This window comes from Eumetopias jubatus, unplaced genomic scaffold (genome assembly GCF_037043125.1).
Source record: "Eumetopias jubatus isolate StellerSeaLion01/CBP00866 unplaced genomic scaffold, mEumJub1_p1.0 scaffold_1, whole genome shotgun sequence".
Taxonomy (NCBI): Eukaryota; Metazoa; Chordata; class Mammalia; order Carnivora; family Otariidae; genus Eumetopias; species Eumetopias jubatus.
In genome coordinates this window covers 213605340-213631521 of record NW_028274807.1, presented here as the reverse complement: position 1 = coordinate 213631521, position 26182 = coordinate 213605340, and the positions used below count along the sequence as shown (strand labels likewise).

The 26182-nt window shown below is 42.8% G+C and overlaps 2 protein-coding genes across 2 annotated transcripts in view; both read left to right on the top strand.

The window, feature by feature from the left end:
* Nucleotides 1-23989, top strand: part of ADGRE1 (adhesion G protein-coupled receptor E1) — a 74013-nt gene extending 50024 nt beyond the window's left edge. The window contains exons 10-20 of the mRNA XM_028126209.2: nucleotides 6826-7003; nucleotides 8328-8447; nucleotides 9578-9783; nucleotides 10467-10637; nucleotides 12143-12337; nucleotides 13616-13851; nucleotides 16751-16817; nucleotides 18688-18779; nucleotides 21541-21709; nucleotides 21823-21927; nucleotides 23611-23989. Of these exons, the coding sequence (XP_027982010.1) occupies nucleotides 6826-7003; nucleotides 8328-8447; nucleotides 9578-9783; nucleotides 10467-10637; nucleotides 12143-12337; nucleotides 13616-13851; nucleotides 16751-16817; nucleotides 18688-18779; nucleotides 21541-21709; nucleotides 21823-21927; nucleotides 23611-23616 (1545 nt within the window). The 3' untranslated portion in view covers nucleotides 23617-23989. The remainder of the gene's footprint in view (nucleotides 1-6825; nucleotides 7004-8327; nucleotides 8448-9577; nucleotides 9784-10466; nucleotides 10638-12142; nucleotides 12338-13615; nucleotides 13852-16750; nucleotides 16818-18687; nucleotides 18780-21540; nucleotides 21710-21822; nucleotides 21928-23610) is intronic.
* An 87-nt stretch (nucleotides 23990-24076) lies between these two features.
* The window catches only part of LOC114226103 (putative adhesion G protein-coupled receptor E4P), a 69346-nt gene continuing 67240 nt past the window's right edge, over nucleotides 24077-26182 (top strand). The window contains exon 1 of the mRNA XM_088017757.1: nucleotides 24077-25990. The gene's annotated coding sequence lies outside the window, so the exon portion shown is untranslated. The remainder of the gene's footprint in view (nucleotides 25991-26182) is intronic.

The following is a 26182-nucleotide window of genomic DNA, read 5'->3' as shown; positions in this document are numbered from 1 at the left end:
CAGTGAGGTCATATGATACATGTCTTTCTCGGATTGACTTCTTTCACTCAGCATAACACCCTCCAGTTCCAGCCACATTGTTGCAAATGGCAAGATCTCATTCCTTTTGATGGCTGCCTAATATTCCATAGTGTATATATACCACTTCTTCTTTATCCATTCATCTGTCAATGGACATCTTGGCTCTTTCCACAGTTTGGCTATTGTGGACATTGCTGCTATAAACATTGGGGTGCACGTACCCCTTCGGATCCCTACATTTGTATCTTTGGGGTAAATACCCAGTAGTGCAATTGCTGGATCGTATGGTAGCTCTATTTTTACTGTTTGAGGAACCTCCATACTGTTTTCCAGAGTGGCTGCGCCAACTTCCAATCCCACCAACAGTGTAGGAGGGTTCCCCTTTCTCCACATCCCCGCCAACATCTGTCGTTCCCTGACTTGTTAATTTTAGCCATTCTGACTGGTGTGAGGTGGTATCTCATCGAGGTTTTGATTTGGATTTCCCTGATGCCGAACGATGTTGAGCACTTTTTCATGTGTCTGTTGGCCATTTGGATGTCTTCTTTGGAAAAATGTCTGTTCATGTCTTCTGCCCATTTCTTGATTGGATTATTTGTTCTTTGGGTGTTGAGTTTCATAAGTTCTTTATTGATTTTGGATACTAGCCCTTTATCGGATATGTCATTTGCAAATATTTTCTCCCATTCTGTCGGTTGTCTTTTGGTTTTGTGGACTGTTTCTTTTGCTGTGCAAAAGCTTTTTATCTTGATGAAATCCCAATAGTTCATTTTTGCCCTTGCTTCCCTTGCCTTTGGCGATGTGTCTAGGAAGAAGTTGCTGCAGCTCAGGTCGAAGAGGTTGCTACCTGTGTTCTCCTTTAGGATTTGGATGGACTCCTGTCTCACGTTTAGGTCTTTCAACCATTTGGAGTCTATTTTTGTGTGTGGTGTAAGGAAATGGTCCAGCTTCATTCTTCTGCATCTAGCTGTCTAATTTTCCCAACACCATTTGTTGAAGAGACTGTCTTTTTTCCATTGGACATTCCTTCCTGCTTTGTCAAAGATGAGTTGACCATAGAGTTGAGGGTCCATTTCTGGCTCTCTATTCTGTTCCATTGATCTATGTGTCTGTTTTTGTGCGAATACCATACTGTCTTGATGATGACAGCTTTGTAATAGAGCTGGAAGTCAGGAATTGTGATGCCACCAGCTTTTCTTTTCTTTTTCAAGATTCCTCTGGCTATTTGGGGTCTCTTCTGGTTCCATACAAATTTTAAGATTATTTGTTCCATTTCTTTGAAAAAAGTGGATGGTATTTTGATGGGGATTGCACTGAATGTGTAGATTGCTCTAGGTAGCATTGACATCTTCACAATGTTTGTTCTTCCAATCCATGAGCATGGAACGTTTTTCCATTTCTTTGTGTCTTCCTCAATTTCTTTCATGAGTATTTTAGAGTTTTCTGAGTACAGATCCTTTGCCTCTTTGGTTAGATTTATTCCTATGTATCTTATGGTTTTGGGTGCAATTATAAATGGGATCGACTCGATTTGTCTCTCTTCTGTCTTGTTGTTGGCATATAGGAATGCCACTGATTTCTGTGCATTGATTTTATATCCCGCGACTTTACTGAATTCCTGTATGAGTTCTAGCAGTTTTGGGGTGGAGTCTTTTGGGTTTTCCACATACAGTATCATATCATCTGCAAGGAGTGAGAGTTTGACTTCCTCTTTGCTGATTTGGATGCCTTTGATTTCTTTTTGTTGTCTGATTGCTGTGGCTAGGACTTCTAATACTATGTTGAATAGCAGTGGTGAGAGTGGACATCCCTGCCGCGTTCCTGAGAATGATATTCGCTGTAGGTTTTTCATAGATGGCCTTTATGATATTGAGGTATGTACCCTCTATCCCTATACTCTGAAGAGTTTTGATCAAGAAAGGATGCTGTACTTTGTCAAATGCTCTTTCTGCATCTATTGAGAGGATCATATGATTCTTGTTCTTTCTTTTGTTAATGTATTGTATCACGTTGATTGATTGGCGGATGTTGAACCAACCTTGCAGCCCAGGGATAAATCCCACTTGGTCATGGTGAATAATCCTTTTAATGTACTGTTGGATCCTATTGGCTAGTATTTTGGTGAGAATTTTTGCATCCATGTTCATCAAGGATATTGGTCTGTAATTCTCCTTTTTGATGGGGTCTTTGTCTGGTTTTGGAATCAAGGTAATGGTGGCCTCATTAAATGAGTTTGGAAGTTTACCTTCCATTTCTATTTTTTGGAACACTTTCAGGTGAATAGGTATTAATTCTTCTTTAAATATCTAATAGAATTCCCCTGGAAGGCTTCTGGCCCTGGGCTTTTGTTTGTTGGGAGATTTTGGATGACTGCTTCAATTTCCTTAGTGGTTATAGGTCTGTTCAGGTTTTCTATTTCTTCCTGGTTCAATTTTGGTAGTTGATACATCGCTAGGAATGCACCCATTTCTTCCAGGTTATCTAATTTGCTGGCATAGAATTGCTCATAATATGTTCTTATAATTGTTTGTATTTCTTTGGTGTTGGTTGTGATCTCTCCTCTTGCATTCATGATTTTGTGGATTTGGGTCATTTCTCTTTTCTTTTGGATAAGTCTGGCCAGGGGTTTATCAATCTTGTTAATTCTTTCAAAGAACCAGCTCCTAGTTTCATGGGTCTGTTCTACTGTTGTTTTCGTTTCTAGTTCATTGATTTCTGCTCTGATCTTTATTATTTCTCTCCTCCTGCTGGGGTTAGGCTTTAGTTGCTGTTTTTTCTCTAGCTCCTTTAGGTGTAGGGTTAGGTTGTGTATTTGAGACCTTTCTTGTTTCTTGAGAAAGGCTTGTATTGCTATATACTTTCCTCTCAGGACTGCCTTAGCTGTATCCCAAAGATTTTGAACAGCTGTGTTTTCATTTTCATTGGTTTCCATGAATTTTTTAAATTCTTCTTTAATTTCCTGGTTGACCCATTCATTCTTTAGTAGGATACACTTTAGCCTCCATGTATTTGAGTTCTTTCCGACTTTCCTCTTGTGATTGAGTTCTAGTTTCAAAGCATTGTGGTCTGAAAATATGCAGGGAATGATCCCAATCTTTTGGTACTGGTTGAGACCTGATTTGTGACCTAGGATGTGATCAATTCTGGAGAATGTTCCATGGGCACTAGAGAAGAATGTGTATTCTGTTGCTTTGGGATGGAATGTTCTGAATATGTCTGTGAAGTCCATTTGGTCCAGTGTGTCATTTAAAGTCTTTATTTCCTTGTCAATCTTTTGTTTAGATGATCTGTCCATTTCAGTCAGGGGGGTGTTAAAGTCCCCCACTATTGTTGTATTGCTGTCAATGTGTTTCTTCGCTTTTGTTATTAATTGCCTTATATAATTGGCTGCTCCCATGTTCGGGGCATAGATATTTACAATTGTTAGATCTTCTTGTTGGATAGACCCTTTAAGTAGGATATAGTGTCCTTCCTCATCTCTTATTACAGTCTTTGTTTTAAAATCTAGTGTGTCTGATAGAAGGATTGCCACCCCAGCTTTCTTTTGGTGTCCATTAGCATGGTAAATTGTTTTCCACCCCCTCACTTTCAATCTGGGGGTGTCTTTGGGTCTAAAATGAGTCACTTGCAGACAGCATATTGATGGGTCTTGTTTTTTAATCCAGTCTGATAGCCTGTGTTTTTGATTGGGGCATTTAGCCCATTTACATTCAGGGTAACTATTGAAAGATATGAATTTAGTGCCATTGTATTGCCTGTAAGGTGACTGTTACTGTATATTGTCTGTGTTCCTTTCTGACCTATGCTGCTTTTAGGCTCTCTTTCTTTGCTTAGAGGACCCCTTTCAATATTTCCTGTAGGGCTGGTTTCATGTTTGCAAATTCCTTTAGTTTTTGTTTGTCCTGGAAGCTTTTGATCTCTCCTTCTATTTTCAATGAGAGCCTAGCTGGATATAGTATTCTTGTCTGCATATTTTTCTCGTTTAGTGCTCTGAAGATATCTTGCCAGTCCTTTCTGGCCTGCCAGGTCTCTGTGGATAGGTCTGTTGCCAATCTAATATTTCTACCATTGTAGGTTACATATCTCTTCTCCTGAGCTGCTTTCAGGATTTTCTCTTTGTCTCTGAGACTCGTAAGTTTTACTATTAGATGTCGGGGTGTTGACCTATTTTTATTGAGTTTGAGAGGGGTTCTCTGTGCCTCCTGGATTTTGATGCCTGTTTCCTTCCTCATATTAGGGAAGTTCTCTGCTATAATATGCTCCAATATTCCTTCTGCCCCTCTCTTTCTTTCTTCTTCTTCTGGTATCCCAATTATTCTAATGTTGTTTTTTCTTATCGTATCGCTTATCTCTAGAATTCTGCCCTCGTGATCCTGTAGTTGTTTCTCTCTCTTTTTCTCAGCTTCTTTATTTTCCATCATTTGGTCTTCTATATCGCTGATTCTCTCTTCTGCCTCATTTATCCTAGCACTTAGTGCCCCCATTTTAATTGCACCTCATTAATAGCCTTTTTGATTCGACTTGGTTAGATTTTAGTTCTTTTATTTCTCCAGAAAGGGTTTCTCTAATAACTTCCACGCTTTTTTCAAGCCCAGCTAGTATCTTTAAAGTCATGATTCTGAACTCTAGGTCTGACATCGAACTAATGTCCGTATTGAGTAGGTTCCTGGCTGGTGGTACTACCTCTTGTAGTCTTTGCTTAGGTGATTTTTTTCCTCTTGTCATTTTGTCCAGAGGAGAATAGATGAATGAAAGAACAAAATGCTAACAGGTTAACAACATCCCCAGGAAATATACTCTATACAAATCAGAAAAGACCTGAAACCAGGGGAAAAGAAAGGGAAAGGAAGATAAAAGAAAGAGAAAAAAAAAAAAAAGAAAAAGAAAAAGATAAAAACAAAAACAGAACAATACAAAAAAAACAGAATATGATCAAATATGATCAGGCTAGTGCATAGATCAGTGCCACACACTAGATTTTGGGCGTATTTTGTTCTGTTAGAAAAAAGTGCCTCCTAAAATTTTAAAGGAAGAAAGGCTTATATATGTACAAAATATGGGTTGATACAATGAAGGGATGGAAGATGAGTGTAAAGATGAAAATTATAAAAGATTTTATAAAAGGAATTGATAAGATAAGAAGTTGTTTGAAAAAGAAAGAAGAAATTTAAAAGAAAAAGAGAAAAAAGGGAGAGAATGTGATGAGGCAGGAGACTAGAACAAAGCCATACACTAGTGATTTAGGGTATATTTGATCTGTTAGAAGAAACTGTATCTCAAAATTTTAAAGAGAGAACAACTTATATATATATATATGCCACAAATAAGGGTAACTACTATGAAGGGATAAAATATGACTCTAAAAATGAAAAATAAAATTTTTTTAAAAAGGGATTGATAAAATGATTGAAAAAGGGAAAAAGAAAAATAAAAAAAAACAGTTAAAAAATTAACTTTGAAAAACTAATGAATCATGGTAAAAAAAGCCATGAATTCTATGTACAATATTCCCCTAGCGCTGGAGTTCTCCCGTTCTCCTTGATCGGTAAACTTGGTCTTGGCTTGCTGGCTGTTCGTGCTGATCTTCTGGGGGAGGGGCCTGTTGGCGTGGTTCCCAAATGTCTTTGCCAGAGGCGGAATTGCCCCATCCTTGTCGGTCCAGGCTAAGCAAGCTACTCGGGTTTGCTCTCAGGAGCTTTTGTTCCCTGCAAGCTCTCGGTACAGCTTTGGAGGACCAGGGTGAAAATGGTGGCCTCCCCATCTCTGCCCCGGAGGAGCTGAGAACTCGGGGCCCCGCTCCTCAGTGCGCCCCCAGAGAAAAGCAGTCACTCCCGTCTCCCTGGTCTCCGGCCGCACTCCGTGCTCACCCGGCCTGTGACCCGAGCGTTTCTATCTCTGGCACCCGACCCCGTGTGGAGTCTCCAAACCCAGCAGATCCCTGCGGTGTGCTCCCGCGCCGCTCCTCCCAGGAGAGGAAGGGGAGTCTCCCCGGATCTGCTGCTTGTTGGGTCCCTGCTGGAGGCGCAGTGGCCCAACTGGCCCGCGGATCACAGTTTATGGCAACCCCGAGCTGAGAGCCCGCGCCTCGGCTCTGTCTCTGCAGCCGGCTTCCCCGCTCCAATACCTGGGAGCTCTGCTGCATTCAGGCACCCCCGTTCTTTCTGTGAACCCGAGGGTCCTGAGACCACTCTGTCCTGCGAGGGTTCCACCCCCCGCTTAGCCACTGGAGCGAGGTCCCTCAGCGGAGCTGACTTCTAAAAGTTCCGATTTTGTGCTCCGCCGCTCTATCACTTGCCAGAAGCGGCCGACGGAGGCCCCCTCCCCCGCGGTCTATCCTCCTGAATATCGCCTCGGATTCACTTCTCCGCACGTCCTACCTTCCAGCAAGAGGTCGCTTCTCTGTTCAGAGAGTTGTTGCTACTCTCTTCTTCGATCTCCTGTTGAGTTCGTAGGTGTTCAGAATGGTTTGATCCCTATTCAGCTGAATTCCTGAGACCAGAGGAAATCCAGGTCTCCTACTCCTCCGCCATCTTGCCCCGCCTCCAGGTGCTGATTTAAAGGCTACACCATTTTGCATCCCAAGGGGGCCTTTGGGATCAGGAAAAGGAAGCTGAGTAGATGCCCTCTTAATGCTTCATTGGCTTAGACTGTCAACCCAGTCTTTTGAGGAGAGAAAGGGGTGGGGGGGAGAGAGGGAGGGAAAGAGAGAGAGGGAGGGAGAGAGAGAAGGAGGGAGGGGGAGAGGCAGAAGGAAGGAGAGAGAGAGAGAGTGTGTCCACACGGTGCAAACACCTTTCCTTGCAGAGTGCAGTTGAGAGCTTTGCCTCTGTCCTAGAACAAACATCCACATCGTCCAACTTCACCAAAGAAGAGACCTCCGCCCTGGCCACTGTTGTCCTGGAGAGTGTGAAAAGCACCACCCTGGCAGCGTTCCTGAAACCGTCAGCAAATGTCAGTCAGACTGTCCAGACTGAACATTTAGGTAACATGGCAAGGTTACACCAGGGCGCTGACTTTGAGGGGCGGGACTTGAGAGATGCGATTCTCCGTGGCTTTCCCATATCCCATTTTCCCAAGTGTTTCAAATCTCTGAACTCACCGCAGAGCCAGTCCAAGGATATGAACAACATCTCCCATTTACTGAGTGGCTGACATTGAATTATGAGTGTTGCCAGGTAGGGTTTGGAGTGTGTTATCTATTCAACAACTATCTGAATCCCACAGTAAACAAACATCTGGTATACCAGGCATGGATAGTGCTATTGAGAAAAATACAGCAGGGCTAAGTCGGCTAGAGAGGGTCAGGCTTGGGGGGGAGCATTGCTAGCTTACCTGGGAAAAGAGCCGTGTACCTATTTGCAGAAAGGGCAGGCACAGGAATATTTAGTGAGTTCAAGGAACAATGAAGAGGCCAGCATGGCCAAAGTGGAGTAGAGATTCATAGAGCTTGCAGGAGAAGGGGTCAGAAGAGAAGGGGAGAGGTGGATTTTGTAAACAAATGTAGGGATTTTATCTGAAGTGAGACTGGGGATGGGGTACGGAATTGGAGAGTTTGAGAACAGGCGTGACATTATCTGGCTTATATTTTACAACAGATATCTCTGGCTCCATTACCTATTTTGTTTTCATGAAGATCCCTGTAATTATTGCCGTGCCACAGGTGAGGGACTTGCAGCTCAGAGGGTTTAAGTCTTTGTTCAAGTTGGCACAGCTGGAGAGTGCCAGAGCTGACTGCAACACCTGAGCCCTGGTCCGCTCTGCTGGGTTCGCCCCAGCCCCTTCCTATTTCCTTTGGCTTCGGAAAACTTGTCTAAATGTAGAGTAGCCAGAGGGTCATGACTGTTGCTTTCCACCTCTGTTGACTTCAACCCCGTCCTTCCCTGATGCGCCCCCTATGGGGCGAGAGCTCACTCCAACAGCTCCCGCTGGGTTTCTTAGTTGTCTGGTGCTCCCACCCTCCTGTCATTCATCAGGGGCTCAAGATCTTCCCCATGATAAACTGGCCTTTTTATTCTTTGCTTGCAACTGGGTGTGTATAACTTTTTTGGACAGAAACCAAATTCAGGACTCACTTTCTGAGTGACCTCAGGCAAAGTCTCCCTATCTCCTTTTAAAGATTTTTATTTATTTATTTGTCAGAGAGAGAGCACAAGCAGGGGGAGCAGCAGGCAGAGGGAGAAGCAGGCTCCCCGTTGTTCAAGGAGCCCCATGTGGGACTGGATCCCAGGACCCTGGAATCATGACCTGAGCTGAAGGCAGACACTTTGCCGACTGAGCCACCCAGGCATCTCCCTGTCTTCTTTTAGAAATTGAAAGCAAAATCATCAAGGAAGAATGCACTGAAGAGAATATGACCTTTCACCTGAGAGCCAAAGGGGACAAGATGGAGATTGGGTGCTCCACCATTGAAGAATCTGAATCCACAGGTACAGACTTGCTCCTGAGAATCAAGGAGGGTGGTTATGGTGTATTCAATCAGCACACATTTATCAGTCAACTCATAGGTGCCAAGACTTGTGAGGGGATCAGTGAGGTGAGGTCCATGCCCTCAGGGAGTTTTCCATCCACTGGGGAAGTCAGATATTAAATAAATAAATACCCTCACAATAATGGAGCATCAAGACCTTTAGTGTCCAGTAAAGTAGTCACTCAATAACCTTTTGTTACTGAGCACTTGACATGTGGCCAGGCGGTGAGTGTAAAAATATACACTGGATTCCAAAGGCTTGGTATAAAAAACGAAGGATGGAAAAATCTCATTCATATTTTTATATTGATTGTATGTTGAAATGATAATATTTTGCATGTATTGAGTTAATATATCATTAAAATTAATTTTTACCTGCTTTTGACTTTTCTAAAAGTGTGGCTACTAGAAAATTTAAAATTACCTAGGTGGTTCATGTTGTATTGCTAAGTGGACAGTGCTGGTCTGTATCAGGGATTGACAAACTTGTCTTGTAGAGGGAAGGTTTGTAAATGTTTTAGGCATTGAGGGCAACACAGTCCCTCACGGTGCAAAGGTGTTCATACACGAATGTGTGTGGCCGTGTTGCTGTAACACTTTTATTTATACAGAAGAGGCAATGACCAGATCGGCCTGTGGGCCATTGTTTGGCCACTCCTCAATCTATCTTTGGTCTGGAGGGCTCAGGGAACAGGCCTGGGACATCCCTGAAGACCACCAACGTTGAAAGGGGAAGCCTACCAAAGAGATGGAGCAAGAATAACCATAAATGTGGGAGACGAACTTATTTCCCCCTGCTCAGTTTGATTGTCTCTTAAAAATACAAATTAAAATTTATTTTTAAATATAGCCAACATTTCTCCAGGTGGAAGCAACTCAGGATTTTTTTAATGGTTCTAGTGAGGGTCACCAATCTAGAAGTCCACTGGTTGCACTGGTGTTGCAATCCTCAGAGTGGGCCAGTGGAGGTACAGAAATACATGGGATGTTAAAGTGTGTATGTGTATGTACATGTTGGGTCATCTGTAATCACTACTGAGCAAATGATTCCTTTTTTTTTTTTTTTTTTGCCTTTGGGGGAAATCACAGGCACCACTGGGGTGGCTTTTGTCTCCTTTTCGGGGATGGAGTCTCTTTTAGATGAGAGCTTCTTCCAAGACCCTGAGACCCCTTTGACCAACTCCCAGAGGAAGTTGAAGGTGAAGATGAATTCTCGCGTGGTACAGGGCATCATGACTGGGGAGAAGAAAGATGGCTTCTCTGACCCAGTCATTTACATGCTGGAGCACATTGAGGTTGGTGAAGACGTCCCTGCTGAGCCCCCATCTACATACTGAGAATGCCCTATCCCCCAGTGGGTTTGACTTTCATTTTTGATAGGGACCCACAAAGGCAGCAAGCTCTCACAGTTTTTTTTTTAAAGACTTTATTTATTTATTTGACACACAGAGAGAGATAGTGAGAGAGAGAGAGGAAGAGAGCACAAGCAGGGGAAGCAGCAGGCAGAGGGAGAAGCAGGCTTCCTGCATGAGCAGGGAGCCCGATGTGGGGCTCGATCCCAGGACCCTGGGATCATGACCTGAGCTGAAGGCAGCGGTTTAACCAACTGAGCCACCCAGGCGACCCGCTCTCACAGTTTCTTGCAACTCAAGCTGATCCCCAAAATCCACCTTTAGAGAGGAGGGCTCTCCTCTTTCTATGTGTATTCTTCCATCCATCACTGGGCAAGATTGGGCCCAGATTAAGTGATGTTGATGCAGGAACATTTACAGGGACGTTATCTACATTGGCTATGACCAGTTCAGTGCTAGAGGCAGATCTGGTATCTGAGAACTTTCCCTCCATCCTTGCACACTGAAATACCACATTTCCCTCCCAAACATACCTGCATCTTCCTGCCCCAAATGACTCTTGAAGTTGGTCATACTGAATCCATATGAAGGAGAGTCTCGGATGACAAGAGCCTTTCCATTTTCAGCCAAAGCAGGAATTTGAGAGGCCTATCTGCGTTTCCTGGGACCCCATTGTGGAGGGTGGTAGGTGGATGCCCTCTGGCTGTGTGGTCCTTGAAGCTTCTGAGACGCATACTGTCTGCAGCTGTAATCAAATGATGAACCTGGCCATCATCATGGCTTCTGGGGAGCTCACGGTCAGTACTGATTCTCTGTGTTCTGGCTCCCCAAATCCAAGGGGAAAATATTGAATAAACATCCATTATGTGTCTCTCATGGCCTTGGGTATTGTGGGAGGGAGTTGGGGTGGGGACAGATGGGGTGTGCGATACCTCTGCCCTTGGAGAATTCAGGGTCTGTCTCGGAAGCCATGACATTCACGTATAAAATGAGAATTGACCCTAAGCAGATACTGGGACAATTATAATCACAGATCCCATTTACAGAGCACCTACTGTGTTGGACCCTTTATTTTAAGTTATGTGTTTTCAGGCCCTTTTATAGGATGGGGGCTGAGGCTCCATAGCCCACCTGCTTAGGAAACTCAAGATGAGGCTCAAGCCCAGGACAGTCTAGCTCCAGAGGACTCTTTCCACAAAACCATGTACATGGTGCAAGAAGTTGTGCTATGGGAATTCAGAAGTGTGTTGGTGAGAGCTAACTAGCAATCAATCAGGGAGGGGATGGATGTGAAGTGAGCCTTGGTGAGTGGGTAAAGACCTACAGAGCATGTAATACGTTTCCTGCACAGTCGTGAGCACTTTAAGTATTTTCATTGAATCCTCCTACAACAACCATACAGGGTAGTTACTGTTAGGATCCTCTTTAAACAGATGAGGAAACAGAGGCTCAGAGCAGTTAAGTGTCTTGCCCAAGCTCATACAACTAGGAACTGGCAGATCTCTAGTCCATTCTCTTAGCCACCACATCACAAAATCATAGGGAGTAGCTCGTGAGATGGTACCTTGTCACGACTTCAATACACAGAAGGAACTCAAAAATTTAAAATTAATTGTGAATAAAAATAATTGTGAATAGGGGAAGGACTCGGCTTGCCATTTCCACTCCCAGAAGTTGGGGCATCTCTGAACGCCTGTGTAGCAGTCCTGGTTCAGGGCAGGAAATGGTAACCACTCTAGATATTTCAAGCAGGGAATGGGATGCTCACAAAATCACGGGAAGGGATGGAGGAGTTGAAGTCAGGGGCTGCCACTTGGGGTTTGGTTTCGAGATCACCCCTCTGCAGCTGTAATCCAGAGGTCAGAAATTGCTGCTGTCAGACCACCCCACATCCATGCAATCAAAGAAGGGACAGCTGGAATGTGGAGCCCAGCCATAGCTTGCTCCTGTCTGCAGAAAGAAAACTGGTATCTGCCTCCATTCTGCCTTCCAAAACTTCTGTGCTTATATCTCATTGGAGAACCTAAATGACATCCAGGACCCTAGCCCCAGGAGATTCTGGGAAATATAGTTTATAGACATCCTGCTCTAGTACAACGTGAATTGGGGCACAGAACAGGAGTGGGAACGGGTGTTGATGGATTCCAAAGGATGATGCTGGACAATATCTAGTTCACTCTGAGTGTCAAAGGGAGAAAATGTCCCTGAGTCCTTTCTGCCCCAGTCAGGAGTCTGGATAATTCTTTTTTCTGCCCGGAGGGATGTCAGTCCCTCTCTGAGTGGTGTATCTCCTTCCTGACAGATGGAGTTATCCCTGTACATCATTAGCCATGTGGGCATGATCATCTCCCTGGTGTGTCTCATCTTGGCCATCGCCACCTTCCTGCTGTGTCGTGCCATTCGCAACCAAAACACGTACCTCCACCTGCACCTCTGCATCTGCCTCTTCTTGGCCAAGACTCTCTTCATCATCGGTGTAGACAAGACTGACAACCAGGTCTCACATCCCTTAGACTGTGTCCTTACTCAGCCCCACCATCTCCACATCTGCCTCTGCTCATCCTACCCAACGTCTATGCTAGTTCCCTCTTCAGGGCCTTTGCATGTGCTATGCCCTCTTTTGATAATACTTGTTTCCAGTTCTTCACCTGGTTGACTCCTTCTTGTGATAGGTCTCAGCTTAAAATCATTTCCCTGATCATGTTGTATATTGTGGTGGTCCCTCCTATTACTGTTTAAACCATTGGTTCTTATTTTGGAGGATTCTGCCCCCTAGAGGACGCTCGGTGATATCTAGAGACAGTATTGGTGGGGTTGCTGCTGGCATCTGGTGGAGACTAAGGATGCTGCCAAATACCCTACAATACACAGGACAGATCCAATGACAGAAAATAATCTGGCAATAGTGTCACAAATGTCAATAATGTTACAGCTGTGAAACTCTACACCTTATCAGTCTTTGTTGCTTTCTTTCCCAGCATTTATTTGAAACCATATTATTTGTTGTTTTACTTGTTGTGTATCTGCCCCCCCCCCCACTAGACTATGAGCCCCACGAGAGCAAGAACTTTGGCCAGTTTACCCCCATAACTATACCAGAAACATAGTAGGCTCCCAGGATTTTTCCAGAAGGAGCACTAGTGACATTCTATCTGGGGTGATCATTCTTTGGGCAGAACCCCCGCCCCCACTGTGGAATGTTTAACTTCGCAGAACTCAGTGCTAGTAACACTTGTCACTCCCACCATTTGACTAGGAGTGAGCAAACTTTTTCTGTAAAGAAGCAGATATAAATATTTTCGGCTTTGCAGATCCTAGGGCTCTGTCACAACCACTCAGCTTTGCTGTTTTAGCATGAAAACAGCCATTGAAAACATAGAAATGGATGTGGCCATGTGCCAATGAAACGTTATTTACAAAACAGACAGCCAGCCCAATGACTACAGTTTGCTGACCTCCACACTCAATATCTTCAAACATCCTCTGAGGTAGGGTGATCGACCATCCATTCTTTTCAAAACTCCCCCAGTTTTAAAACTGAAAGTCATATGTCCTAGGAAAAACCAGTCCCAGGCAAACCAGGACAATGGGTCCCCCTACCAAAGGGATGATAGCACCTGCAGGGAAGAATATCTCTATAAAGGTTTGTGGAATGAATGAATGGGCTGTGGTTGAGGAGCTCCAATCAAAGTTACCCCCACTGTTGTCTGAACCTGCTTCTTGGGTGGGGGTGGGGGGTAGGAGGATCCTGAGTGTGCACGTTTCTCCTCTACAGATGGGCTGCGCCATCATTGCAGGCTTCCTGCACTACCTTTTCCTCGCCTGCTTCTTCTGGATGCTGGTAGAGGCTGTAATGCTCTTCCTTATGGTCAGGAACCTGAAAGTGGTGAATTACTTCAGCTCTCGCAACATCAAGATGTGGTACCTCTGTGCCTTTGGCTACGGGCTCCCAGTGCTGGTGGTGGCTGTCTCTGCCAGTGTGCAGCCACAAGGTTTTGGGATGCATAATCGGTAAGTGATATCCTTCTCTCTCCCTGAAGAGCCTGCTGCCAGGGTTTATGATGATATTTACATGAACAACAAGAAGAGCAATAACAGTAGCTATAATTGTGTCTACCATGTATTGAGCTCTTTATGTTTTGTCAGTCTCAGGGCTGCCATGTACAGTAGCACAGGTTGTGCACTGCACATATCCAGGAACCACTGTTTGCACTACAGTACAGATGAATGGTGGTGGTGTAAACAATGAACTTGGTTGTAAATTTGAAAATCATGGATCCTGGAGCCAGCCTGCTTGGGTTTGAATCCTTGCTCTACCACCTTCTAACTGTGCTACCTTGAGCAAGTTACTTGTGCTTCCATTTCCTCATCCATACAATAGGGGCTGACAGCAATGCCTACGTCATAGTGTTGTGAGGGTTAAAGGAGTCATTATCTGCAAAACATTTAGAACAGTGTCAGGCACAGAGTAAAGCATTATACATGCCATCATCATCATCATCACCACTGTCTGTTTTAAAGCAAGTTTTGTTTATCACATGGTTCATGTGAGAGGATTTTGGGTAGTGTGTTGGTGAGTATAATTTAAAAATATTTTTGTATTTATCTTATAGGACATTAGGAAAAAATTGCCAGCCTATCAACCAAACTCATGATATCATAGACATGATTCCATTGTATAAGTAAAAAAAAGTGAGTCAACTTTGAAAAACAGGTAAATGACAGGATAAGCAGTATGTGGCTAGGGCAGAGACTATAACTCACTGCATCATGTCATGTAATTCTGTGATCCTTGTGATAATGGTGCTGTTCTAATTTACAGATGAGGAAAGCTAGGCTTTCTTGCTATTACAGTGAGAAGGGGGCTGTGTGAGGACATGAATCTGGGTCTTTCTAATCCCAGGGCCTGTGTTCATCACCCTGTGTTGTAGGCACTGCTAAGCTGTAGTTAGGGAACTAAATATCCAGGTTTATGTCACTAAATATCCTCCCTGCCTACTACTGATGGTTTATATTTCAGGTGAGGTCATGAGATACGAGGTGAGGGAAAGGAATCCGTAGGAAGTGAGCACTCATCAAACCTATATCCGGCAGAGCTTTACAAACATGTATTATCTCTGGTACTTCTCAACAGAAATCCTCTGTGCGAGGACTAAGAGTCTCCACTGTGTACAGTGTGAGTAGTGTCCCCTGGATTTGGGCAGTGTACAACCTGTGCTGCTGCACATGGTGGTACATAAAGTAACAGCTTAATGAATGGTAGCTTCAGAGGAAACTGAGGCTCAGCACAGTTCCAGAACTTGTCCTGGGCCACATAGCTAGGAAGTGTCCAAAATGAATTCAGATCTGACTATCTTGTCAGGAGATGGTGGTGACAATGCAAGGTCACCATGATGAAGTGTCCGACATTGGTGTGGGTAATATAAGCACTGACACAGACCAGAGAAGGATGATAGCATATGGGAGTGGGAAAGTTCATGGAAGGCTTCCTGGAGGAGGCAGAATTTGAATGAGTCTTGAAAGCTCTACTGAAATGTACATAGGTAAATAGAAAAGGGGGTGGCAACATAGGTGAGGGCAATAGCTTCCCAAAGGAGGGCTCAAGGTCTGTTTGGAGAACAGATGGATTGGGCTGAAAGAAGGGGAAACTGGGGGAGGGGCATGGAATTTAGAGAGTACCTTCCAGGTGGTGAGAACCACAGCAAGTTCGGAAGAGAGGAATAGTATGACAAGGATTTGAGATGACCTTCGGAAGAAGCACTAAGTGTGGGGAAGAGAAGGAGCAAATATGGGGTGCAGGTGTGCAGATGTGGCTGCAGGTAACAGGCTCCATCCCAGTGGGTACCTCTGGGAAACTGTAGGGCATGTACCTCTGATATCCCACCCAAGGGGGCATATTTGTCCAGCATCTCCCTCCCAGCAGCCTTTGGTTGAGGGCTGCTCCTGGTGAGCTAATCCTCAGAGCTTTCAGTCTGATGCCTCCAGCCAGAGATGCAGAAGCTGATAAGGGAATTGGCCAGTATTTACTGAAGTGGTTTTTCCTGAAAGAACAGGGACAGCATCTTCTGGGCATTTTACATCTTTTCATTACTACTACTTGGAGACTCCTGTTCCAGGGAGAGAATGCCTGGTTGGCCAAACTTTATTATTTTCCTTCTCTTGTGGCGGGAGGCACACTTTTGCTAAAGGAATATTGGGGTGCTGTTACTGAACGTGGTGGAATGGTTGTCAGATGGTGAAAACAACAAATTCCTAGAGACATGATGGAAAGAGGCAATGAATTATCTCTTCCTTCTCTTCCTCCCTCCCTCCTTCCCTCCCTCCCTTCATTTCTTTTAAGAAATAATTATGGAATGCCTCATCCATGCCAGACTTTGCACTGAGTGCTGGGTATTCAGAGATGAACAAAAGTTCAAGGTCTAAATTCTCATATAGCTCATACTCTTGTAGGGAGTGAAGGACAATTTGCAAGGAAACAAACACCACCATAATTTATGACACCAGTAGATGCTATAAAAAAGAAAAGCAACAAGCTCTGCTAGAGATGGACCAGGGGTAGGGGTGGTCAGAAGTGGCTTTTCAGAGGAGGTGTCATTTGAGCTGAGATTTGAGGGAGCAGGTGTGCCGGTGAAGAGGTCTGAATGAGGGGAGGGGGTTACAAAGATTATGAATTGAGGACGAGCTCTATGCAGGGCATCAAGTGAACGCTTCAGGAATATTTACCCAGGAGGAATGTCTGAAAGAAGACTTGCTGTGGCCCAAAGAAAACTGAGCTGTAACCTGCCCCATCATGAGAATTTTTATCTCAGGGTCAGCTCCCTATACTCTCCTCCACTAGTGCATTTGTTGGAGTGTGAGTAACTGTAGGGTCAAGACTGAGACAAGCTCTGAATCCTGTTTCTCTCCATAGCTGCTGGCTGAATACAGAGACAGGGTTCATCTGGAGTTTCCTGGGGCCAGTCTGCGCCATCATCATGGTAAGCAAATTGCTTGGCACAGCGTGTCCTGGAGCAGGAACAAGGAGACCCTGGGGATCAGGAAGTACCAGTGGAAGCTGCGTAGCCAAGGTCACTTATTCCTCTCAAACATTCTCCCTTCTGATCCCTGGTTCTTGAGATATCCAAGTTAGAGTGTAATTTCTTTGACTTGTGATTTTTTTTTTCTCTGCCAACATGCAAATCCTCTGGAAGGGACCACAGTCTTATCTGTCCTTTGTGTTTCAGTAAGAATGGGTCTATTAATGTCTTCTGAGGATAGACAGTGAATGGAAAAAAAGAAGGGAGAAAGAAATTAAAAGTATTTAGTGGTCAGGGAGAAGAAGAAAACAGTGGAATGGAAGCAGAGGGAAGCCTAGAGTTGTTTTTGTTTTTGTTTTTAGCTTTATTGAGGTGTAACTGACAAATTAAAAATGTATATATTTAAGGTGTACAACTTGATGTTTTGACTTATCCATACGTCATGAAATAATCACCACAATCAACCCAATGAACATATACATCACCTCGCATAGTTACAGTTTTTCTTTCTTTTCTTTTCCTTTTTTTTTTTTTTTTTGTGGTGAGATCACTTAAGATCTACCCTTTTAGCAAATTTCAATTATACAATACAGTATTGTTAACTATAGACACCACACTGTACATGAGATCTCTAGAACTTATTCACCTTGCATAACTGAAACTTTGTGATCTTGGACTAACATCTCCCCCCATTTGCTCCCCCAGCCCCAGCACCCACTGTTCTACTCTCTGGGAACCTGGGGGTGTTGTGCACCATCTCCTTGCCTCCTTACCTCCAACACAGATGCAACAGTCCTGCAAGATGATGTTTCTTTTGACTGTCACTCATGGTGGCTTTTTTCCTTGTGTCACTTGTAATTGTTAATTATGAGCTCCTATCTGACTGATTTAAATCTTGGGAATTCTTGAGATTGTATTCCTCCAGAGGGGTTTTGCTCTGATTTCTGTAAGATTTGGGAGGGGGGCATGTATTAGTTTCCTAGGGCTGCCAAAGTATCACAAACAGGGTGGCTTAGAACAACAGAATTTTATTGTCTCACAGCTCTGGAGGCTAGAAGTATAAAATCGAGGGGTCAGTAGGGCCATGTCCCCTTTGAAGGCTCAAGGGAAGGATCCATTCCAGTTTTCTATCCAAGAAGACTGGTAACCTCAGGAGTTTCTTGGCTTGTAGATGTTTGGCTTCTCTCTGTGCATGACTGTCTCTGTGTCCAAATTTCCCTATTTTATAAGGTCATGTGGGATTAGGGCCCAACCTATGACCTCGTTTTAATTTGATCACCTCGTTTAATTAGATCACCAGATCTAACTCCAAATAAGATCACATTCCTAGGTCCTGGGGATTAGGTCTTCAACAATTCAACCCAAACAGGGCACCAATCTTAATTCTAACTTTCCACATGCATCCAGTGAAAATAAGTGGTGATCACCCAGATGAGAACCAGCAAAGGATATTTATTGCTATAGTAAGGGAGTCAGCCACCATCATTTGCACTTTGCGGAGACTCAAAAGCAGGCAGAGTAGGATAAAAAAGGGAAGGCTTCAGGTGTGCCTTGATCAGAGGCTGTAGGCATCAGGACCCTATAGGCAAGCTAATTCAAAGCAAGGCATCCTATGTGAATGCTTAGGGGAGCATATTGGCTTTTTCCCTTTGGTCCTAAGTTGGAAGTGAGGGCAGAAATTAGGGAGGCTGTCAGTCACCAATCAAGAGGTGGTTGTTTAGGGTCGACTGCTTCCTGGAGTGGTTACTGCAGACTATGGGTTTTTACTGGGGGTCTGGCCATTGTCCAGTTGTATATCCAATCTCTCAGTCTTTTCTGCTTGACTTTGTAGGTTAATTCCATCCTCCTGACTTGGACGTTGTGTGTCCTGAGGCAGAAGCTTTCCAGTGTCAATGCTGAAGTCTCAACGCTCAAAGACACCAGGTGTGGACCCTCTTTCCTTTTCTCTCCTTTTCAAGTCTCCTTCATTCTTCCCACAAACATTCACTGAGTACTTTTTGTATGCCTGGTCCTGTGCCCAGGACAGAACAGCACAGTGTCTAGATCTGGGGTCTCAAACACCAGGTCTGCCACTTATAAGCTGTGTGACCTTAGGCAAGTTACATAACCTCTCTGAGACTGTTTCCTCATCTGTATACTGGGGATATTAACATTGCCCACTTTATTTGGCTTATGAAGCAGTAACACAGTTACTAGGGAGAGTGTTTCCTATATTGAAACTATTAATACATTTTCTAACTCATCTACTGTGCATAATAATATGTGCATATTTACAAAAACAGAATCATGCCATCTACTTTATTTTTATAACCATTTTTTCTCTTAATAATGTTATGAATATTTTTCAAGTTAACTAGACATTCTTTAACAATATCTTCTTTTTTTTATAAAACATTTCAGTGTAAGAATGTAGCACAACTTACTTAAATCACGCCTTATTCATGGACGTTCAAGTTGTTTCTGATTTCTTGGGGTGGGGAGAGCTATTATAAGCAATGCAGTCTTGAATACCCTTGTAGATAGATCTTTTTCATATCTGTGGTTATTGAATCATAACAGTAGGCATGAAACTGCCTGAGTCAAATGGCAGGTTGGATTGTCCCACTTTTAGTATATATTGAAAATTATTTTCCGGAAAATTTGTTTCCATTTGCAAGAGTGCTTATTTACCTACAGCTTTGCTGACACTGGGATTTATCATTTTTGTTGTGTCATTTTGATGATTTAATAGGTGAAAGATACTATCTTATTATTTTAGTTTTGTATATATTATTTTGTCTTACAGATGTGGGACATTCTCATACTTTTACAGGCCATTTGTGTTTCTTAACTTCATCACTCAACTACTCTTTTTTAAAAAAGATTTTGTTATTTGAGAGAGATAGAAAGCACAAGGGGGGGGAGGGGCAAAGGGAGAGGAAGAAGCAGACTCCCTGCTGAGCAGGGAGCCTGATGAGAGAGAGAGGCTTGATCTCAGCACCCTGAGATCATAACCTGAGCCAAAAGCAGCCACTTAACTGATTGAGCCACCCAGGCACACCTCAACTAATCTTCATCTTAAGAACCTACCAAAGTCAGACACTGTCTAGGTTTTATTATCAGGAACCTTATGATGTCCTTTGCTTATTTTCCTGTCAGTATCCAATCCCTCTTCCATCTTAAATAATTTTTTCTAAAAATTATTTTTAAAAAGTTGATGCAAAAAGTGTAAAACAAAGTTAATACATGCAATGGTAAGAAAAATTAAGCGGTGAAAAAGGGAACACATGGAAAGTAATTTCTTGTCTCTTCCCTGACTCCCAGGTTCCCAGATCTCTCCCACCTTAAACAACCATTATCACTTGAATTGAGCTTTCTTACAGAATATTCTATACCTACACATCAACCTTCTATTACATAAATGATAGGATACTATACATATTCTGAACTTTGGGTTTTTTCCACATAATATATAGCTGATTTCATATCAATACTTATGGCTAAAAACAACTAACAAAAATGTTTTTGTACTAGACACTGTTGTAAGCATCCTTAGAGTTTTGTTATCTCATTTGATCTGTAGAACAAGTAATATCACCCTGTAGGCATTGTATTATTGTCCCTATATCAATTTGAGGAAACTGAGGCACAGTTTCCACAGGTACCCAGAGCCTGTACCCTCACCCCCTATAGTATATGGTCTCTCTCATCTCATTTTAAAAAATGGTTTTATGGGACACCTGACTGGCTCAGTCGGTGAAGCATGCAACTCTTGATCTCAGGGTTGTGAATTCAAGCCCCATGTTGGGTATAGAGATTACTTAAAAATAAAATCTTTTAAAAATGGTTTTATTATTTGCTTTTATTTATTTTATTTTTTTTTTTTGAAAGCAAAAGCACTGAAAATCCGTTTTTCACAGTTATCTCTACTTTGGAGTTCCATTAAGTCTGTGAATTGGCTCAGCTTTTAGTCTCTATAGATTTGCCTATTCTGGACATTTCCTATAAATTGAATCATATACTCTGTATCCTTTTGCAACTGGCATCTCTCACTGACATAATGTCTTCAGGGTTCATCCACATTGTAGCAGATATCAGTGCTTTATTCCTTTTCATGGTTAAATAATAATCCAGGGTATGAATGGACCATATTTTGTTTATCTGTCCATCAATAGATGGACCCTAGGGTTGTTTTCATTGCAGGGAGGACGGGGAATGAATGCTTAATAGGTGTGGGGTTTCTTTTTGGGGTGATAAAAATGTCTTAGAACTGGCTGGTGATGATGTTTGTACAGCATCATGAATGTGCCAAATGCCACTGAATTGCACACTTTAAATGGTTAAAATGGTGAGTTTTATATTATGTGAGTTTTTCTTCAATTAAAAAAAGTGTCCTTGTATTTCATACTATGACATCACCATTCATTTAATGTGTCCCCGGTTCTTGACCTGTAGGTCCTTTGAGCATTTTCATCACTACCAACACTATTACGTTAAATATATGTGTCCACACATCCTTGTGCCATGTTATCTGTAGGCCAACTGCCTTTTAAATGCCAGCGGGACTCGATGTCCCTGCCTCGGGGCTTGGAGACTCCACTGCACGTTTATTCCCACCAAGGTGGCAGGTGAGTCGTGGGAGCACAGTCCATGAGAACAACAGCCACTGCCCAGAATTTTACCCTCTCCAAATCTTCTCCCCTAGGTTACTGACATTCAAAGCCTTTGCCCAGCTCTTCATCTTGGGGTGCTCCTGGGTGTTGGGCATTTTCCAGATTGGACCCATGGCTAGCATCATGGCCTACCTGTTCACTATCATCAACAGCCTGCAGGGGGCCTTCATCTTCGTCATTCACTGTCTGCTCAACCGCCAGGTACATAGCAGTTGCCCTTCCAGGCCCCATCCTTCCGGGGAACATGCCTGTGTCGGCCCACATCCCTGCATCTAGGAATAATTCATCCTCTTGTGATGTGTCTCTTCCTCCAGGTACGGGAAGAATACAGGGGATGGATTACCAGGAAGATCAAACCCAGTTCCGAGTCCCAGACTTCAGGGATGTTACTGTCCTCTGTCCCCTCCACTTCTAAAACGGTGAGAGACTGTTTTATGTGGTTTCTTCTGTTCAAATGGAACCCCTGCTTCTTAGCAACACCAGATGCCACTGTGCACCGAGTATCTACTGTGAGCTAAGTGTGTCCATGTATATTATTAGCACATTTGATAAAGTACGGTATTCAAGAGTTGGGGTTCAGGAGCCAGGCTTCCTGGGCTTAAATCCCAGCTTTGCCCCTTAGTAGCTGTGTGAACTAAACAAGATAAAATCATGACTCATACAGATATAATATGAGCATACATTAAGGATTTTATTCTACTCATTAATCAGTGAGGGAGTGAGGTGGATATTAAACTGGCTCAAGAGAGAATGCACAGAACAGATATATATATTATGTAACACATATATATACTGTATTATGTAACATGTATCATATATATCTCATATATTGTATACATTATATACAAATTATGTAATGTTTTATATATTTTGTGTAAATTATATATGGTATATATTATATATGTATTATGTAATACATACATACGTCTGTACTTTGCATTCTTTTCTGAGCCAGTTATAACATCTGCTAGGTTCTCTTGTTGATAATTTTATATCAACAAAATATAAATTATATATATAACATATATAATTATAAAGTTATATATTATATAACTATACCTAATACATAAAATTTCATATGATGTATTTAAAAATGAATTAAAATATATATCAACATATGAATTCTATGAATTATACTACACATATATAATTTCAGAGACATTGAAATGAATGTGCAAATGGAGGCAAAACTGATTTTTCCACATAATTTTGCATTGCTATCATCGCTATTTAAAATTTACAGAGTTGTATTTAAATTCAGTTAACCAAGTTATAGCACATCGTTAGTTTTTGATATAATATTCAATGATTCATTAGTTGAGTATAACACCCAATGCTCATCATATTTAAATAAATAAATAAAAATTAAAAAGAACAAAATTTACAGAGTTGTAAAACTTTCTCTACACAATTGCTCTTCCATCCCCCATTAGAATTTTTTATATTTTCAATAATTTATTCCAAACACAAGTAACTAAGATTCAGTGGCTTAATTAAATAGGAAATTGTTCTTCTTCTTCTTCTTTTTTTTTTTTTTTTTGCAAGAATAGAAGCTGAGTTAGGTGTTGCTGGTATTGGTTCTGTTGCTCAGGGATGTTGTAAAGGATCTAGGTTTTCCCTACTTTTCCAATCCACTAACAACATGTTGACTTCATCAAACAATTTTCATGATTGCAAGATGGCTGCCATAGCTCCAGACATCATGACCATGTTGAAGGCAAGAAGAGGGATGGGGCAGAAGTGGCAAACGCTTTCTCCCTTTCACAGGAAACAAAAGCTTTCCCAGAAATCCCTCAGTGGATTTCCCTTTCACTTAGTTGGTCAGAACTGTATCACATGATGACACATAGTTACAAAGGAATTTGACAAAACAAGTATTTGGCTTCTTTGCTTCTTGAGTGGAAGCTATCAGTGGTGAAGAGGTTGAGAACAGTTTTCAAGTTTGCCATTAGTGCCTGCCACACTAGAGACCATCACTGTTAACATTTTAATGTTTATCCTTCAGTCGTTTGTTGCCATATTTCTCTCTGTGTATTTATAAGACCCCTAGAATCACATTTGTACTAATTCTGCTGATTCTAATTCTGATTTCTCTCTCACAGGGTTAAAGCTCTTTCTTACTTTCAAATATGCTATGAAGCAACATTTGAGGAAAGCAGGTACCTGCAGGAGCCTACTCTGAAATCTCTTCACAGCTTGATGCACAGATGCAGGATCCTGCTAGCCCCAGAACCCTCTGGAAAACAAGAATTTCTGTTCAAGATGATAAGTTCATCATCCGTGTTCTGCTCCATGAGTTTCTAGACTTTTGTGGAAGTAACAGATCCCAGGGCAATGGCATGAACAAGGTTACCTGGCTACCATTTTGGTTTCTCCTAAGCTCATTGGTGCATGGCAAGCAAGTGTGCCTCTCCAGCACTATCCTGCGCCTGACACAGAGCAGTCCTCAATAAATGATTTGTCATATGACTGACTGACTTACCCTTTGACAAAGCCTCCTCCTGCTTTTAAAGAAATGGTCAGTAAAACAGTAATGGTGACCCCAGGGGATGAATAAAACCCACAGACCTATAGGCTACTTTTGCACAGACACTTAAAACAGTTATGTTGGTGAGTAGGAGTGCTGGATGGAGCAGAATCCCAGCATTTCATGGAGGGTTGCAGTGCTTGATGACACCTTTTGGAAAGTGTTTTGGTTTCCTGGGACCTTTCAGCAAACCAACATCTCTCTTCCTTCCAGGAACTTCCTTAGGACTTGGCTAGGATTCACACTTCTCACAAAAGTATCACCATCCCACCTGGCCCTCCATCCTGCATAAAATCTTGATTGCCAGGGAGAGTAGAGGGGGATGAAACTTTTTAAAATGTAGTTATCCTGGGGTGCCTGGGTGGCTCAGTCGTTAAGTGTCTGCCTTCAGCTTGGGTCATGATCCCAGGGTCCTGGGATTGAGCCCTGTGTCAGGCTCCCTGCTCCGCAGGAAGCCTGCTTCTCCCTCTCCCACTCCCCCTGCTTGTGTTCCCTCTCTCACTGTGTCTCTCTCTGTCAAATAAATAAATAAAATCTTCAAAAAAAATGTAGAAGTCCTCTGTGCTCGCTTTGGCCGCACACGGGCTAAAATTGGAACAATAAAATGTATATATCCTCCCTTCCAAGGCACTCTGATACCTCCCTACTCAAAGTGTGGTCTGTGGACCAGAAGCATCAGCATCACCTTGTTAGGAGAGCAGGATCTTAGGCCCCACCCCATATTGGCTGAACCAGAACTTGAATTTTAATGAGAGCCCCAGGGGATTTGTGTTGTACACAAGAATGAATGTTCTAGAATATTCTGGAATATTCTTCTGCTTGCCATGCTGATAGCAGAGCTTGTCTTTAAAACCAGAAAGGAAAATATCTTCTTGACTTTTGGACTTTGCATCTGCCATTCCCTCAAAATCCAACTAATTTCTACCTTTTCTTGAGTCTCAGTCATCACTTCCACCAGGGAGAATTTTTTGAATCTCCTCAGGTAGGACTAGATGCCCCTTTGCGTGTCCCTAGGGCTTCATGCTTTCTAACCCTGTATTATAACTTCTCTTTTTCTTAGGCATCTCCAGCTTAGACTGTGAGCTCTGTAAGTACAGGGAATTATACCTAGGAGATTCTCCATAAATATGTTGAATGAATGAGTAAATGAATGATTACTTTCCATTCTGAGGATGAGGAAACCGAGGCTCAGAGAGGTTAGGTAACTTTCCCAGACTCACACAGCTGTAGGTGGCTGAGGTAGGCTGTGAACTCTTGACCCCAGAGCTCCTCTTCCAGACCCTGTGTCTTTCTCCTTCTCTTCCTTTGACCCCAGGAATTCTTAGTTTGGGGATACAGAGGAAAGACAAAATATTTACTTTGAGTCAACTTACCACTGAAGATTCAATTAGCTCAGTAATGATCCTGGGTAGACGATTTGAAAACATTAAACTTGGCTGATGGAGGCTCAGTCTCTATTATTTGTGGCAGCCACAGCTTGAGAGGGAAGCTGACCCATGAGTTCATTTATGACAGGTTGGTCTTCAGTGTTTTGCTTGTCCAGAGAGTTCAGTACAGAGGCCGTAGTTCTAAGGGATAGTGAAGCGAGAGATGGCACGGCTCCTACCCGTCAGCAGTTGTGGTAGATTGATTGCATCAGTGGCCTCCATCTCTCTACACCCCTTCCCTGTCACTCTGTGATTCTTACTGCTCTCACTCAAGCTTGGCCTTGAGGCTTGCTTTGGTCAGCAGAATGACTCAAAGACAGAGGGTTTCACAATTGGGTGTGCATTCTTTCTTGCCTTTACAAGATCAGTTTTACTTGCTCTTGCCTCCCTGCCTCCACCCTGAGAACATATCCAGCTAAACTGCGGGAGGGGTGTGAGAAACATGGAGGACAGGTACGTCATCCCATTATACCAGCTGAGGCTGTCCTCAATCAGCCAACTAGCCGACCTGTAGCTGACTGCAGTCAGGTGAGCAAGCCCAGCTAAGAGCGCAGACCTGCTAAACCAAATCAGAGACTCAGGAGTAGCAATCAAGTATCTTTGTTTTAAGGCACTGAGTTTCAAGAGTAGTTTGCGGCAATTATTAACTGATATATTAACCAATGGATTATCAACATTTTGTATTTAATTGCAACAATTTGGAAGATACTAAAAGAAGGA